Here is a 17,148-nt window from a genome sequence, read left to right as displayed (position 1 = left end):
GGATGTAAATGAAAGATAGATTTTAAATGTATAGTGCGCAAAAAAATGGACCACCCTGAATAACTTTTGATGTAATGATCGGATCTTCACGTTCTAGGACTCAATCTAATGGCTCGAGGCGGAGACTTCAAATATGCTGATTAATGTGTGCAGATGATATTTTAAGTTACGAAACGCAGAAGTATACTTTCTCTGAATAAACATACCTCTTTTTCGACGGTCGCAGATTTCTGAAATCCAAAATATTGGAGGTAACTGCAATCTGGGAAAGATGGTCCCAATAGTTTGGTCAGAAGAGCGGTTAAAAAATTGTACCCCTCTAATGTTAATTTTACTTCTTACGTATTTCGATATATCTCAAGAACTGTTTAAGCGAATTGAAAAATTTTTGCTCGAAATTATACAATTCGTTTATTCAAAGATTAGTCCATGAAAAAAAATAACTTTTAGTAATAATTCATTATTATTTCTTTAATAAGGATCAAAAAATTTGGAAAAGTAAGGTGAACATTTTAAAATATATGATTTTGCATGGCAAAATACAAAATTTGAGCAAAATCGGTTGAATAGTTCTGAAAAATTGAATTTAAAAAAAGTCAAATATTTAAAATTCGATTTCTCAAGATTTACATTTGCATTCTGCGAGTTTGTTAAAACAAAATTATTAGATACTTCCGATGCGACAAAGAGCAAAACGAAAAGAGGGAATTTTTCTTTACACACTAGAAACTAAATTTCAAAGATGAGGGCAATGACCCAAGAGGAGCAGAAAAAGGTAAGATTTCTTTTCCGAACGAAATGAATATTTTTAAGAGTCAAATATGCTCTGTAAATTGATGTTTAAATTAAGATAATCTATTGTAAAACATAGAAAATACATATTGCAGAAAAATAAATGAAAACTCTCTGGAAATTAAGAGCAAACTACTCAGTTTATCCAAATATTTTCATCAATTATTTTAAATAAAAAGATAAAGGTCATAAATTAAAAGATTATTTTAAATAAGAACATAAAGAAACATATTAACATAAAATAAGTCATTGTAAAATGACACTAAGTTTAAATGTAACAATACCGATGCAAATTGAGAATCTATATATTTTAAGTAGATACGACTATTTCTAATCAATATACAACTGCAAATTGAGTTTCAACATGTTTTGCATAGTTGTAACTATTTCTGATCTATATTCCATTCCGTGCATTTTCCTTCTGAAACTTCCTCGTATATCAACGATGTCCTCACTTCTTTTTGTGGATCTCTACAGTTACTTTCTATTTGGAACGAACCTTCTTTTTTTTCTTCTGAGGCATGAGATTTGATTTCTACCATGATGAAAGACTCTTTCTGTGTTAAGATTAACTGCGAATTATCTTTGGGGTTTCTCGATTTCGGATTTTCAGTTTGAGATTTTCCCTCCAGGTGGACATTGTCGTCAGCCAAAATAATTGGAGATTCTTCATCTTTCTTTCCGGAAGCCAAATTCTTTGTTTGAAGAATTCTCAAAACTAAATGTTCGAAAATCTATAAAAAGAGAAGTTCGAAATATAGGTAAGAGATAAATTGCGTAACCCCAAATAAAAATTTTAGCTGGTTCAATTATTATTTTGAATGTTTAAATCTCTTACTCTCACCTTATTTTAATCTTACACTCATTTCATAAGTTTTTTTTTTTGAGCCGGGATTTTAAAGCAGACTTGTTCTAGTTTAAATCTAAATTTTAATTTCTTCTTCATATTATTCTGGTCTTATTGATTTAGACTTTTAGAAATCTCCCCAAACTTTTAGCATTTACATCAGTCACAAATTTCCTAATTAAATGATAAGTGATATATAACTTTAGCTTTATTTTATTTCTTTTTATTGATTTCAGTTTAAGCTTGTGAGTAGAAACACTTTTAATAGTGTAAGTAGCTTGTTTTCATATGCCTGGCAAAATAAAAATTTGTCGATGACATTCCGTAGGTCACGAAATTTTCTGTGATTATTTCATTTATGCTCCCTTAATATAGGAAATTAGATTACTTATTGCTAAGATATTGTTTATAAAAATGTTCAATAAACTTCAAATGAAACTCCTTTTTTAAAAAAAAATGAACGCTGTAAGTTTGCTAACTTTCCAGTTTAAATTACAACAATGTGTAAGGCAATAATACGAACACTCTTTGGACTATAACATGCGATTTTGAAGTTAGAATGAATTTTTATGTAAACAGTGATAACTTTCATGACATCTAACTTCCATGCACTAAATACACAACTCGAATGGGGCTGAGCCTTTGAACTGTTTTGTTTTCAATGCAAAGATTTTCCTCATATTGAGGAGATCTCCAAGGCAAGAGAAGAGGTTCAACCGGTTATATTGTGTAACAAACTCTACTTAGTGTATGTTTGAACAGAGTTTGAGGAAAAAAGAATCTCTCGCCTACTTCATAACCGGTTTTTTACTTTTATTCAGAGCAAATATGAGCCCCATATGAAGTAAATATTTACGTTTTGGTTATAAGTTCGGTTGACAGTCAATTTAGCCACGTCACAAAACCAAAAGTTGACTATTGTCAATTCGGGGGGAATCGGTTTAGAAATACAGTTTAGATATATTCTGTTTTAATGATATACCAGAAAGCTTTACCCACTGCTAGCTGATTGTGGATTGTTACCAAAGTCACAATTTCTCTTGTTTCCCTACAAAGAACAATCTGTTTCATCTCACTTTTTTTTATCAAGAAGCTTTAGTGCATTATCACATTCAAGTTTCAAAAAAAAATTATTTAAACAAAATAAAGTAAATGTTATGAATTGACTTTTAAGTTCTCCTTCTTTAGATGCAATTGAAAAATTTTTGGAACTTTATTAAAATAAGAAGCAAAACTCATTTTTAGAAAATCTTGTTAACTCTATTTATGATGCATTGCAGGTAAAATACTTTGAAAATCAGTGAAAATATATGCCAAACAAGATGGCTCATTATCTGTAAAGAAACAGCGGTTCAGCAGATTGTCAGTTATTTTCAAAATGCCCTTTACAAAATAGTTATTCTTTGGTTCCTTATAATTGGGGAAATATCTAGGGAAGGTGGCTGGAGTCCTATTTCGGCATTTTAATTTTTAAGGTGATGATTACTGAAAAGAATTAATGAAATCAATTCCATGTGTACTTCAGTTATAACATATATTTTTGTTGAAATTATAATTCAAGTATTCCGTACAAAAAAGAATAAAAGAGAAAAGTTTAAATAGGACCAAGTTAAACCACTGGTGGTGTGCCTTGGTTCTTTGAGTAGTGAATTTTGGATCCAGTTGAAAATCAATTTTATTCCATAATCAGCAAAAATGACCTATCAACATGAAATGTGAGTTTTTCAAGCTGCCTCTATGATCAGGTAATTTGAAGTCGGACCACATATGTTACAGGATCCAGCCTCTTGAATTTTTGAGAGTTAGGATCCTTTATGAGTTATTAAACTTTAACTGTGAGATATTAATCTTTTAACTCCTTTTTTGCTCCGTTGCATCTAAAATATGGAATAGAATCATCACATCACCTATGTATTTCCACTTTATCGCGTATATATTTCAGTTCTATTAGCATTTATAAGGAGCGTTATTCATATTAAAATAAGTTTGTCAGGGAACTAAATCCTTTGAACCCACTGACTGTTCAGTTTTTTTCAAGTTATTACAAATATTTTTAGTTAAATATTCAATAACACTTTGCTCTTGGTCTCTAATGTAAAGTTTGGTTAATTAATCTTGCTGTGCTAATTACAGGATCTTTATTTTACTTTTCTACAATTTCTGATTAATTATTGTAATTTTTTTTATCTTTATTTTCATATTGCCATTTATTTTGCTTCCTATTTTGTGTTTTCATACGTAAATGCATAAGTAAATTTCTAGTAAGATGATGGTGTAACACACAACTTTCTATAGGTTAAGGTGCACCACATGATCGACTCAAACAATTCTGATAACCAGGTGAAGTTTAAACCTAACTCACTATAAGCAGTACTATTATATCTAAAACAATAAGTAAATTTTATGTTATTCACTTACAGCAAAACAGACTTTATACATAACAGACTTTTAAATATAAATTTGGACTCTTGTTTAATTTTTAATTGACATATTTGAAATTGATGACTGTCTTGAAAGGCTTTGTATCATACATCGCCTAAAGTAGCAAAATAAAGTGGTTGGAGTTCCTGCCTTCTTTTTAGTCGCTGCTGAGATGAATGACAATTGTAGTGTCATATAATGTTGAAACATTAAGATGTTAAAAAATTTTTCCCCCTGCATACGGTTGTTCTATATTAACTCAGTCGAGCAGGGAGTGAGATGCCTTCTTGCCCCTAATCAAAGTTCTGGTTGTTAATCAGTCCTTTTAGTAAACTTCAGGTGTCCTGATATTTGGGTAATTCCTGGAGTTTTTGGATGGTTACTAATAATTCCATTGATTTTGGCAGTGATGACAGTTCATTTGTGATCTTCGTTTTCTACTTTCTGGCAAGGCAGCCGGTAAAGTTCATTGAGCGTTCGCTGGAACACGGGTCACATTTAACGAACAGATTCCCATGCTTATCGCAAAGGTTGGAGAGATAAGGCTCGATACACTTTAGAGATGCTGGTTAATTGACATATTTGTATTGGGCGTGGCCAAAAATCTGAATCTGAAGCATTGAAGCATTGTATGTAAAGTTTTCGTGATGTTAATAATGTTCCTTTTTTAATTCAAATGATTTAAAAATAACAAAGATAGTCACGATTTGCTTATTAATAAGTTAAGTATTGCTATCACTTATTCTTCTTTCCAACCTAATGCGTTTTGCTGGCTCGAAATTAAGTTCTTTAAAACGTTAAGAAACTGATTTTCACTAATTTAAATAGGAACTCCTTTTATAACAATCTTCAATTTTCCATCTGCTTTTGTTGGACTTCTTTTTCCTCTTCTACTGTCTAATCAATATCATTTGACTTATCAAGAGTAGTCCCGTTCATATTGTTAGTAGTTTCATTGCTGGCCCCAAGTCCTCAGTTTCTTCTTTCGTGATTTCTTCCTGGGTTTCGAATGAATCGATTTCATTACTGTCCAATACTGGTTCGACAGATTTCGGTGCACTCTATTTTGATTTTCAGCTGTTTCATATCAAACTTTTAAACAGTTTCACTTCTTGAAGCCTACCATTTGTATGATGATATGATAATGAAACTGTCTAGATATACTTCTTCAACTTAGTATTACCCTTTCATGTTCCACTTCATTTGGAATGAAACCCTCATTACCTGGCTCGCAATCAGGTATGTAGAAAAAAGATCCAATCTTCTTTCAGTCAGTCGGCTAATGACAGGGTTTCGCCGCCACTCATCTTTTTCAGATAATGCTCTTTTTGATCCGACGTGATCAAAAGCAGGAGAAAAGTCCAACCGTAAATAGTTAAGAGTAGTATATAGGGGGGGCTACAGGACACTTTTGCCCTTCCCTATATACTACTATTAATTTCCTATTTTTAATATTAAAAAAATTTAAAATAGACCAATATTTTACATTTTTATACGAAATATCAGTATATTTAAAAATTCTTATTTTTATATTAATAATTTTTATTTTTTTAAAAATCCTGTACCTTATTGAAAATATCGTTTTTTATTTTACATGCTATCTCTCTTAAAATCTTACGACTGGGAAAAATAAATCCCTGAATGTTTAGGATGACTGTAATCTTATCCATTTATTTAAGAACATTTTACTACCTATAAATGGAAAGTATTGAAAAAGAGAGAAATAAAAAGTTGTTAGAGCAATTAAAAAATGATCTAAGATTAGTTAAACTACAATCAGAAATTAGGAAAAATAATGAAATAAAATTAGAAGAAGATATAGGAATACAAAAATCATTAGCCGATTTTCACGAACCTGTACTTCATCAAATGGAAAAACTAGAAACTTCTAGACAACAAAACTTGCTAGGTATAAAAGATGCTGTTGATAATTTATCTTTCACTATGAATGAGACCTATAGATCTTTACCTCAGATAGAGAATCAGTCAGAGGAAGATTATACTGAAGATGTAGGAAGTATGTTTTTAAAAATAGATATAGACAAAAATTTAGATAAAGAATTATTAGAAGAATTAGAATTTGAATTACCTTCAATAATGTGGAATAAAACTGATGAAGATATTGAAGAAGTTATTAAAAGGGCAAAAGCAAAAAGAGATCAATTTAAAAGAGAAAAAGGAAATGAAACCAAAAATAGAAATTTAACAAACAACAAAGATGAGTATCAGAAAAGGATTGATAATGCTGATTATAAAATGAATATGATGAAAAGATATTTAGAAGCTTTATCAGCTATTAAACAAGGTAGACATTACACAGGAAAAGGTTTAGAAGATAAACTGAATATCTTAGTTGATTTGACAGATAAAATTTGTAAAGGTTCTAAAAGTAAAAAATTGTATAATAAAACTGTAGATTTGTTGGATTTACTTTTAAGAGAGGGAACTATGACAAACGATCAGGTAAAGGAATACTATGGAAAATTTCTTAGTATATAAATGAGTAATTATATTGTAAAAAAAGTATACTTGAGCGACAGTCAGATTTCTAAATTGAAATCAGCTTATAAAAATGGTGAAGAACTTAGTTTACAAATAGATAAAAGTAAAACACCCAATTTTGATTTACATTTAACAGCTACACAAATTAACCAAATTGATAAAGGTAAAAGAATTAAAATATCAAAGACTCAACTGAAAAAGAATGGAGGGTTTTTACCATTTTTAGTACCTTTACTTTCTACTTTAGCATTAGGAGCAGCTAGTGGAGCAGCTGGTTGGGGTACTAAAAAAGTATTGGACAAAATTTCTGGATCAGGTAAAAAAAAAAAACCTTGTGGAAAGGGAGTCTATCAGCCATGGGAATATCCAACAAAATGATTGAAAACAATATGAAAAATGAAAAAGGATTTAGAGGTATATTTACTATAGATATGTTACCTAAAAAGATAAGAAAATTTGAAAACGGAATTATAAATTTAGATGTATCTACAGGTCCTGGAACTCATTGGGTTTGTTATTATAATGATCCAAAATATAATTTTGTTGAATATTTTGATCCTTTTGGAGAATATAAATATAACAATAGAATAATAAAAAATGATTTTCTTCCTCAAAACATACTAAGTTATTTAAATACTTCTGGAAAAGAAATTAGATATAACGATAGTTTTTTACAAAGTCCGAGTTCTGTAAGATGTGGTTTCTATTGTATGAAATATATAACTGAAAGAAATAAAAATAAATCTCCTATTGAAGTTTTATATTCATTTACTCAAGAACCTAGTAAATTAAATGAAAAAATTGTTCTTTATAAATGAAGTATATTATATTAGATTCGAAAAACGTAGATAAATCTGAAAATTTCACCATTGAGTATTCGAGACCTTTTCATTTTACAGAGATAGCTCTTCAGTCTTTTTCAATGTATATTTCATGGAATAATATTACGGAGAAAAACAATAAATTTTCATATTTTGATGGAGTCAAATGGACAGATTTCATTATTCCTCATGGTCATTACAATATAAGAGGTTTGAATCGTTATATGGTAAAATATTTTGGAAATGATTCACCTATATTATTTGGAATAATAGAAGAAAGACAAAGGTTTAGTATTAAACTCGAGAAGAATTATAAAATTGATTTATCTAAAAGTGAATTGTACAAAATTTTAGGCTTTGAACCTAAAATATATGAAGAGGAAGAGCAAGAAGGTAAATTTATTGCGGATATAGCTAATGGTAATGATAATATTTATATTCACTGTGATATAGTGGATGGTGCTTATATAAATCAGTTTCAATCTCAAGTTATTTATTCTTTTACATCATCAAATCCTCCTGGAAGTTTATATACTAAAGAATTTGATAAACTAATATTTTTTCCGGTTAAATCTGATTCTATTAATCGAATTAGAATGAGAATTACAAATCATAGAGGTGAACTAATTGATTTAAATAAACAAGAAGTACAGTACAAATTTATTGCTAAATAAATGAATAAACAAAGATTGTACAGAAAGAGTAAAAAAATACAAGGAAGAGGCTTCTTTTCAGACCTTATAAGTCCTATTGTAGAAGAAGATCTTGTAAGAGAAAAATTGAATGAAATATTTTCTAAAAATAAAAAACATGGTACTGGATTGAAATTTTTTATTCCTAAATAAATGGATAAAATTTACGATTTGAAAGACACTAGTTATTATTATAATAACGACGTTGAAAGTTTTGAATATAGAGAATTAAAAAGTGAAAATAGAAATAATATTCATGAAAATGCTACGTATAATTTCTTTATCAATGATACAAATGCTAATATTTTATATTCTGCGGGATATCTGCAACAAGAATTAAAAATTGTAAAAGGAGATGGAGGTGTAATAAGTAATGAAAATGTTACTCTAGTGAATGGAGGAGGTCTCATTAATTCAAACAGGTTGATTATAGGAAATACTGAAGTTGAATCCACTATAAATTATAAAGCCATTATGAATCAAGTATTAGGGATGATACACTTCACCCCTGATTATTCAACATCGGAAGCTACTAACATGTTCTTTTATGTAGATACAACTGATTCTGCAGATAGAAACAATTTCAAATATAATGGAACTCTGATAGATACTACCAAAATAACTGATTTTTTTAAAAACCTTAAACTAAATGAAAGTTTTAATGAAGGATTTTCAAAAAGATGTAAATTTACTAAAAATAGTCAAACAGTAAAAATATGGATTCCTTTAAAGTATATATTTGATTTCTTTAACGAATATAAAAAAGTAATGACAGGTTTCCAAGTTAAAATAGAAATTCAAAGAAATGATAGTAAAAATATGTTGTATACAGATATTCAAAATCCAGATTTTAAGGTTCTTGTTGAAGATTTATCACTTTGGTTACCTTATGTTAGATTTAAAAATTCCGCATCTGTAAAATTCAATGAATTAAAATTATCAAATACTCCTATAGAAATAAATTGGGATCATTATAACATTATCAAATCAAATGTATTTTATAAAAATTCCAGTGGGTCTTATTCTATTCCTGCTACATCTGATGAAGTTTTGAGTTTATATGTCATTCCTCAATATGAAGATAGAAATGAAAACATGAATCAAAATAATATGATGTTTGATCACTTGGATATGATAGAATGTTGGTTAATGATTAATAACATTAAAGTTCCCACTGTAAGTTATATGATGGACTTTAATAAAAATGATTATAATCGATTATATTATGCTCTTTTAGAATCAGGAATGAATAATATAAATTCTGAAACTGGTTGTATGATAAACTATTCAAATTTCAGTAAGTATCCTATAATTTGTTTCAACTTGGCAAACCATGAAAATTATACGAACTTGAGTAATTTAATGATTGAATTCAATTGGAGATTGAGAAATAATACTACTAAAAATTATGTTTTTTACTTTATTTTGAAAGAAAGAAACAAATGCTCCTTGAATATGTCAACTCAGGATATAAAAATGATTAAAACTCTGAAAACATAAAGGATTTTTTCTATTTTAATAAATGGCTGCTTATTATCCACTTTACGACAATGAAATAAAAGAAGGACCTTTAGGACCACCAGGTGTAGGATTTAAATTAACGAATGATGGTAATTATGATATGGAAAGTAAACTATTAAAAAATGTTTTACATCCTCAGGAAGATAATGATTCTTCAACTAAAAAATATGTAGATGATTTAAAAAATAAGTGTTTGATTCGTAATAACGGTTATTTTAATGCTAAAAATAAATGTATTAGAAATATAGCTACTCCTCTAGAAGACAATGATGCTTCAACTAAAAAATATGTCGATGACAAAAGTTTAATACATGATGAAAATAATTTTGATGCTAAAAATAAAATCATATCAAATGTAAAAGAACCTGAAAAAGAAGGCGATGTGGTTACCAAAAAACATCTTGATTATTATTGTAAACTGTGGGATAAAATTAATAGAAGTTATTATGCTCACAATGAAAGAATATCGAGTGTAAAATGGCCCATAAATGATACTGACGTTGCCAATAAATATTACGTTGATAATAAAACTTTTTGCGCTACCACAGATAGACTTGTTCAGTTTACAGGTGTGGGTTACAAGACTTTTGAATTCAACGAAACTACTTCAAAACTTTTAGATTCAAACTTAAAATTATCACAAAACATGTATATGAAAATTACAATTTTTTTAGCCTGTGACAAAATGAATGAAAAGCCTAAAATACGTTTAGAAAAAGTGAAAGAAGTACTTCTTGATAAAGAGATAAATGTTAATGAAGATGCAATAACTATGTTTGCGTATGGAAAGTTAAATGAAGTTTTAACATTATCAGTGCTAACAGGAAGAGGTTGTAAATTAAAGCCTTATTTACATATTGAAAAGATAAATTTTTCTTCTTAATAAATGGCCAATGAAATTAATTGGAACGACTTTTCTAGAAAGAAACTTACAGAAGATGTAATTATAAGTTTAGCCGATTATTTAAATTGGGAATATGTGTTTCAATTTTCTGAATTATCTGAAGTTTTAATCGAACGATATGTGCAGCCAAATGATTGGTATATTATTTCTCAATATCAAAAACTCAATGAACCTTTTATTGAAAAACATGCCTCTGATGTAGATTGGGAAAAAATATGTAGATACCAAACCTTATCTATCCGTTTTATTGAGAGACATTTAGATAAAGTGACTTGGTATGAAATATCAAGATTCCAAAGATTGGATTTAAGATTTATAGAAAATTATTCTGACCGTTTAAATATGAATGTTGTATCTAGATATCAAAAATTATCAATGAACCTTATAAGAAAATTTCAAGATTATGTAAATTGGGATTATATTATACAGTATCAAGATATTGATAAAGACTTTGTAATAGAATTTGTTTCTAAAATAGATTTCTGTCTTTTAATAAAAAATAAAAGTAATATATTACCAGAAGAATTTTATAATTCAAACAAAGAAAAGATAGTTTGTATACTTCTTGCGGAAATTTGTCATAATACACGAGTACCGCTATATGAACCATTAAAAGAATAAATTATTTAAAAAAAAATATTTTTATTTTAATAATAGTTTTTACTCGTAGTAGATTATTTTTTACTCGTAGTAGATTATTTTTTAATTAATAAATGTATTCTAAAATTGTAATTAAAGACTATAATGAACCAGATGAATTTAAAGATCCAAATCAACATCCTCTATTGCCTATACATCCCTTTAGATTAATCATAAATGGTTCTTCCAACAGTGGAAAATCAAACTTATTAATCAATTTAATTTATGACTATTTACACTTTGATAGACTTTACATGTGTACAAAAGACATATTTGAATCTAAGTATGAAAAATTACAAGAAAAATACATTCAATTTACAGATGTAGAATTAGAAGATATTCAAAAATGTAAAGGTTTAAAGAATAAAAAAGAAGTTTTGAAAGAATATAAAAAATTTAAAAAAGATCAAGTTTTGTTTTCTTCCAAACTAGATGATTTTATTACCGTAGATGACTTGGATCCTTCCTATATGAATTTAGTTGTATTTGATGATTGTATATGTGAAAAAGATCAACAATCTATAGAAGAATTTTTTATACGAGGAAGAAAGAAAAATACATCCCTTATCTATATAAGTCAGTACTATTATAAAATACCTATAACCATCAGAAGTAACAGCAATTATTTTATATTTTTCGATATGAAACAAAAAGAAATTAAACAAATAATACGAGAAATAGATGGTCAATTAACAAAAGAAGAATTTAATAAAATGTATAAGAACTGTATCAAAAAACCATATGATTTTTTAGTTTTAGATTTAGTCAATCCTAATATGAGGTACCGAAATAAAGAATTTATGTATATATAAATGGAAGAATATTTAGAGAAAAGAATTTTTATTCACAGAAAAAGTTATAATTTCTATCAAAAGATTAGTATCGCACTATCTATGAGTAAGTTTTTATTTAGCGCATCTGGCTTATCTGGTTTTATTTTAATCCCTTTATCAGCTTTGAGTTTAGGAGCTGGCTTTATTGAAGTGGTTGACAGATCTTTAAATATATCCGAAAGAAAAGAAGAATATAAATATACTTACAAATTTTATAAACAACTACTGAATTTGTTTAAAGCCAATACATTAACTGAAGAAGAAATTCATAAAAAAGAGGCTGAATTTATTCAAAGTTTGAAATATTTTCCTTTAGAGAAATACGTTAAAAAAACTCAATTGAATGGCTATAAATACATATAATTTTTTATTGCCTATAAATGACGTGTAAAAGTAATATATTCAAAGTTGGAAAATTAAGTAAAGACGGAAAGTTCAAATTTTGTTGTAAAGAATGTGGTCAAAAAGGATCTGGCTTTATCAATTCAACAATTAATAATTTACCCTTTGAAATGCATTTACCAGGACATCAATTTACAGGACCTGGAACACAATTATTACATGGAAAGAAAAGATTAAACGATGATTTAACATATAAAGAATGGAGTAAGCCCATTAACAGAGTAGATGAAATAGCATATAAACATGATGTTTGTTACCTTAAAAATAAAGATACTAAAACTAGAAATGATGTATGTGATAAAAATATGATAGAAGAGTTAAATACAATTCCAAATCCTACAATCAGGGAAAGGCTAGATAGAGTAGTTGTTAAACCTATTATCAAAGCCAAAAGAACATTCGGTATGGGTATGATTTATTGTTTAAAATGTAAAAATTTTACTAATACTAAAGATGTTTATGAAGAAACTTCTAAAAATGGAAGATGGACGAGGAAAGGTATATGTGAAGTTTGTGGATCTAAAAAAAGTACTTTTTTAAAGAAAACGGGATCATAAAAACAGTTTATTATGATCCCGAAAAAGGTTATTGTGGTATCAATGAATTAAAAAGAAAAACAGGTTTATCTCAAAAACAAATTACAGATTTTTTACATGAACAAGATGTTTATACTAGATATAAACCAATTATTCGTAAATTTAGAAGAAGGAGATGTTATGTTTCACATATTGATGATCAATGGCAAGCCGATTTATTATTTATAAAACCATTTAGTAAATATAATAGTGGAGTTAATTATATTTTAACAGTTATTGATATGTTTAGTAAATATGCTTGGGTTATTCCAATAAAAAGAAAAACAGGCGAAGAAGTATCAAATGCTTTCAAGTTAATATTTAAAGAACGAATTCCAGAGAAACTACAAACGGATAAAGGTACGGAATTTATTAATAAAGATACTCAAAAATTATTCAAAGATAATAATATTCATTGGTTTACTACTGAAAATGTTGAAATAAAATGTTCTATTGTTGAAAGATTTAATCAAACAATTAATGGAAAAATAAGAAAATATATGGCAGCAAATAATACAAATAAATACTTAGAAGTACTAGATAAATTAGTTTATAATTATAATAATTCTTATCATCGATCTATTAAAATGACACCCTCACAAGCCAGTCGGACAGAAAATGAAAGTATCGTATACAATAATTTATTTTCTAAAAAAGAAATAAAGAAACCAAAGTTCAAAATAGGTGATAAAGTTAGAATTTCAAAATATAAAGAAACATTTACCAGAGGTTATCATCCTACATTTACAGAAGAAATTTTTATAATATCTGAAATATTGAAAACAGATCCTATAACTTATAGAGTGAAAGATTTAAATGGTGAAGAAATTAAAGGAACTTATTATGAAAAAGAATTAGTAAAATATAATAAGAAAAATGAAACATATAAGATTGAAAAAATAATAAAAAGAAAAGATAATAAGTTATTCGTAAAATGGCTAGGTTACCCTGAAGAATTTAATAGTTGGATAGATGAAAAAAATATTATTCTAATTTAGGAATCAATTGAATTATATCATTTTTAAATCTTTCAATATCATAATCTTTTAATTTTAAATGATTAAATTTAGTTTCTATATAAGAAATATTTTCTTTTATTCTGTTAAATAAATTAATAGCATTCGGATTATATTGAATTTCATGAGCTATTTTTAAATTAGGATATCTAAGTTTTAAATCTCGTATAGTTTTATTATATAAACCTCTTTGACATCTAATAACATAATAATGATAATCAGAATCATTTTTATTCTTTTCTATTATTGTAAACATGTTTAATTTTCTAGGTTGAGATGTTTTAGGTGTTACGTCTTCTTTATATTTTTCATTCTTTATTTTTAAGTCATTCATTTTAATTTTGATTGTATCTAATTTCTTTTGAAGTTTATCATTATCATTTTTATATTTTTCATTAAATTTATTAGCATAATAATTAATTACAACATCGTTTACTTTTTTAGAAAATCCAGGTGAAATCCAACAAGCTATATTTGTAATTAAATCCTTAGAAACATAAGTCCCATTATATTTTAATTCAGTTGCATTTCTACCTTTAATTTCATAAAATAATGAATTTTCTAGAGGGCCCGAATTCGGGCCTTCTAGGATTTTAGTTAAATATAAAATTAACTCTTTAGATTCTTTATTTTCTAACCACTTTTTAAATCTTTTACCTCCTGATTTACATAACTTAGAAGCATTGAAATATCCAGTATTTTTATCTATTATTAATTTAAAATCTCCAAACAATCCATAATAATAACTATCTTTAATTTGCTCATAACAAACATCTTTTAAAGAAGCCATTTTATTACGAAACATTTTTATAAATGCTTTTATTTCAAATCAGTCGAGCAACAAATGATTCATCGAAATGACGTCGTTTCCTTCTAGAAGTTTCTACACGTTTCGAAAATCATTTACTTCCTTGTTTCGTTCATTTGAGTTCAAATCGTCGAAGGAGTAGGTTATTATATTTAAGATTTAAGTTAAGTAGATTATTCTTTTCTTTTTTTTTTGTATTTTCAAAGTATTTTTCCTGCATGTTTTTTAATTCTTATTGTATTTTATTATTCTGAAAATGAATTACTTATAGTTTTATTAAACGAATTACTTAAATATTTCTTATTTTAAATTTTCTTATACTAATTATTCTTATTTTAAATTTTCTTATACTAATTATTCTTATTTTAAATTTTCTTATACTAATTATTCTTATTTTAAATTTTCTTATTTAACGTAAAGTTTCTGACTTATTTAAAGTAAAAAATTATATTATTATTATTATTATTTATTTATTATTATTATTTTATTTATTATTATTATTTATTTTTTATTATTATTTTAGATAACTAAAAATAATAAGACTTTATTTTCTAAGTTTATTAATTTAAAGCTTCGATCTGTTGAATTAACTTTGTAAAATTCCTTTAGTCTTAATTGTTTTAAAAAAGATTCGGAAAAGCTGAGGGGAAGATATTACGAAAGAGAGCCATCTAGATGGCTGTAATGATTGCGTAATAAGGTCTGTGACGTAAGAGAGCTTGGCTCTCATAGGAATTGTGCAATAAAAGCCATCTCGGTGGCTGTGATTGCGCAATAGAAAAGAAAGAACACATATTTAAATATTTTTTTAAATAAATGGAAAATGTTTATACAGAGATATTTGAACAAATTAAGAATAAAAAAATAAGTTACGATTCAGAAGAAGATGAATTTTTTTATGATACGAAAGATTTTGATATTTTTTTAAAACAGAGATACAATTCGAGAATTAGTTTTTTTAAAAAGTTAAAAAGAAAATTGAACTTGGTTTTTACGGTTGAAGCAGATGAAATGTTTTTAAAATTTTTAGATTATATGTATTTTAAAAAGAGTTTAAATTATAAATATTTTATGAAAAAGATATGTGAATATTATAATATTTCTAACAATATTAAGTTAGGTAGTCCGAAAAAACAAAACATTTATGATGAAATTTGGAATTCGTTTCTTAAAGAGACAGAAAAGTATTTATAAAAACTCCATTTAATAAATGGAAAATAAATTTTGTTGCGATTGTAAGACTTTGAAATCAGCTGACGAATTTTACAAATATAAAAAATATTTATTTAAAAGATGTATAGATTGTGATCTTAAAAGAAAATATATATATTATGAATGCGATTGTGGTAAAAATTATACTTATTCGCATAAACAAAGACATTTTAGAAGTAATTTTCATATAAAACGTATGAACTCCTTTTTATAAAAGTATTTATAAATTTTCTTCCTTATAAATGAGTAACATGACAAAGGAGTTCAAACACTTGAGTAATGTACTCTCAACTTTCAGTATTAAAAAACTAAAAGAATTGATAACTAAACTTAACATTCCTGTCCTGACTGATAAGAGATTAAAATCAAATATTATTGAATCAGTAGTTTCTTATATCAAAAGTACAGGAAATTATAAATCTGTTTTATCAGATTATTTAGGATTAGATGCTACTAACTATTTAGATCGTAAGAGGAAAATATTTATAAATCATCCAGAAAGAAGAAAGAGAATCAAGAATTTATTTGATTCTTATAATTTAAAATATAAAGATGGTCAATTTATACCAAAAGTAGAAAAAAATATAATAACTGAAACTAATTTAAATGCTTTGTATAGGCCTCAAAAAATAAAAGATAAGGTAAAAGTAGAGGTAAATCTTAAAAATTTCTTTAAACCAGATTATAAAATTATTGAATTCAGAGGTCAATATATTGAAAAATATAAAGTTTATAGAAAACAATATAGAGTGGTAGGATCTAAAATTTTACCTGAACAATACTATAATATTTTAAGAAATATATTTAAAAGGGCTATTGGAAATATTACAGGAAAAGTAGATGTAATTATACATAATCCTAAATTAAATGTACCTTTTCATGATAAAATGATGTCAACTAAAACTGCTTTTAATGAATACATTGATAAATTATCCAACCAAATTGAATATAAAGAACTCGATATAACAGAATGTATATTTGATTTTAATGTCATCGAATTACCTCATGGTGGTAGACACAAGGCTTTAAAAATGTATTCTGAAACAGATCCAGCAAAAAAGAAAAGTATTTGTCAAATAAAAAATGATGATAATATATGTTTGGCTAGATCAATTGTAACAGCTTTAGCTATCCAAAATCCTGAACTGTTAAGTGATAAATTA

General features: G+C 26.7%; 1 protein-coding gene across 1 annotated transcript in view; it reads right to left on the bottom strand.

Annotated features, from left to right (window-relative positions):
* Positions 1–981: 981 nt before the first annotated feature.
* Positions 982–17,148, bottom strand: part of LOC107453406 (uncharacterized) — a 38,299-nt gene continuing 22,132 nt past the window's right edge. The window contains exon 6 of the mRNA XM_087156751.1: positions 982–1,526. Coding sequence (XP_087012877.1) covers positions 1,176–1,526 — 351 coding nt within the window. The 3' untranslated portion in view covers positions 982–1,175. The remainder of the gene's footprint in view (positions 1,527–17,148) is intronic.

This window comes from Parasteatoda tepidariorum, chromosome 2 (assembly GCF_982258835.1).
Source record: "Parasteatoda tepidariorum strain Cologne lab strain chromosome 2, Ptep-v5.0, whole genome shotgun sequence".
Classification (NCBI taxonomy): domain Eukaryota; kingdom Metazoa; phylum Arthropoda; class Arachnida; order Araneae; family Theridiidae; genus Parasteatoda; species Parasteatoda tepidariorum.
The sequence above is the reverse complement of the archived record's forward strand: the minus strand, read 5'-3'. Positions and strand labels throughout refer to the sequence as shown.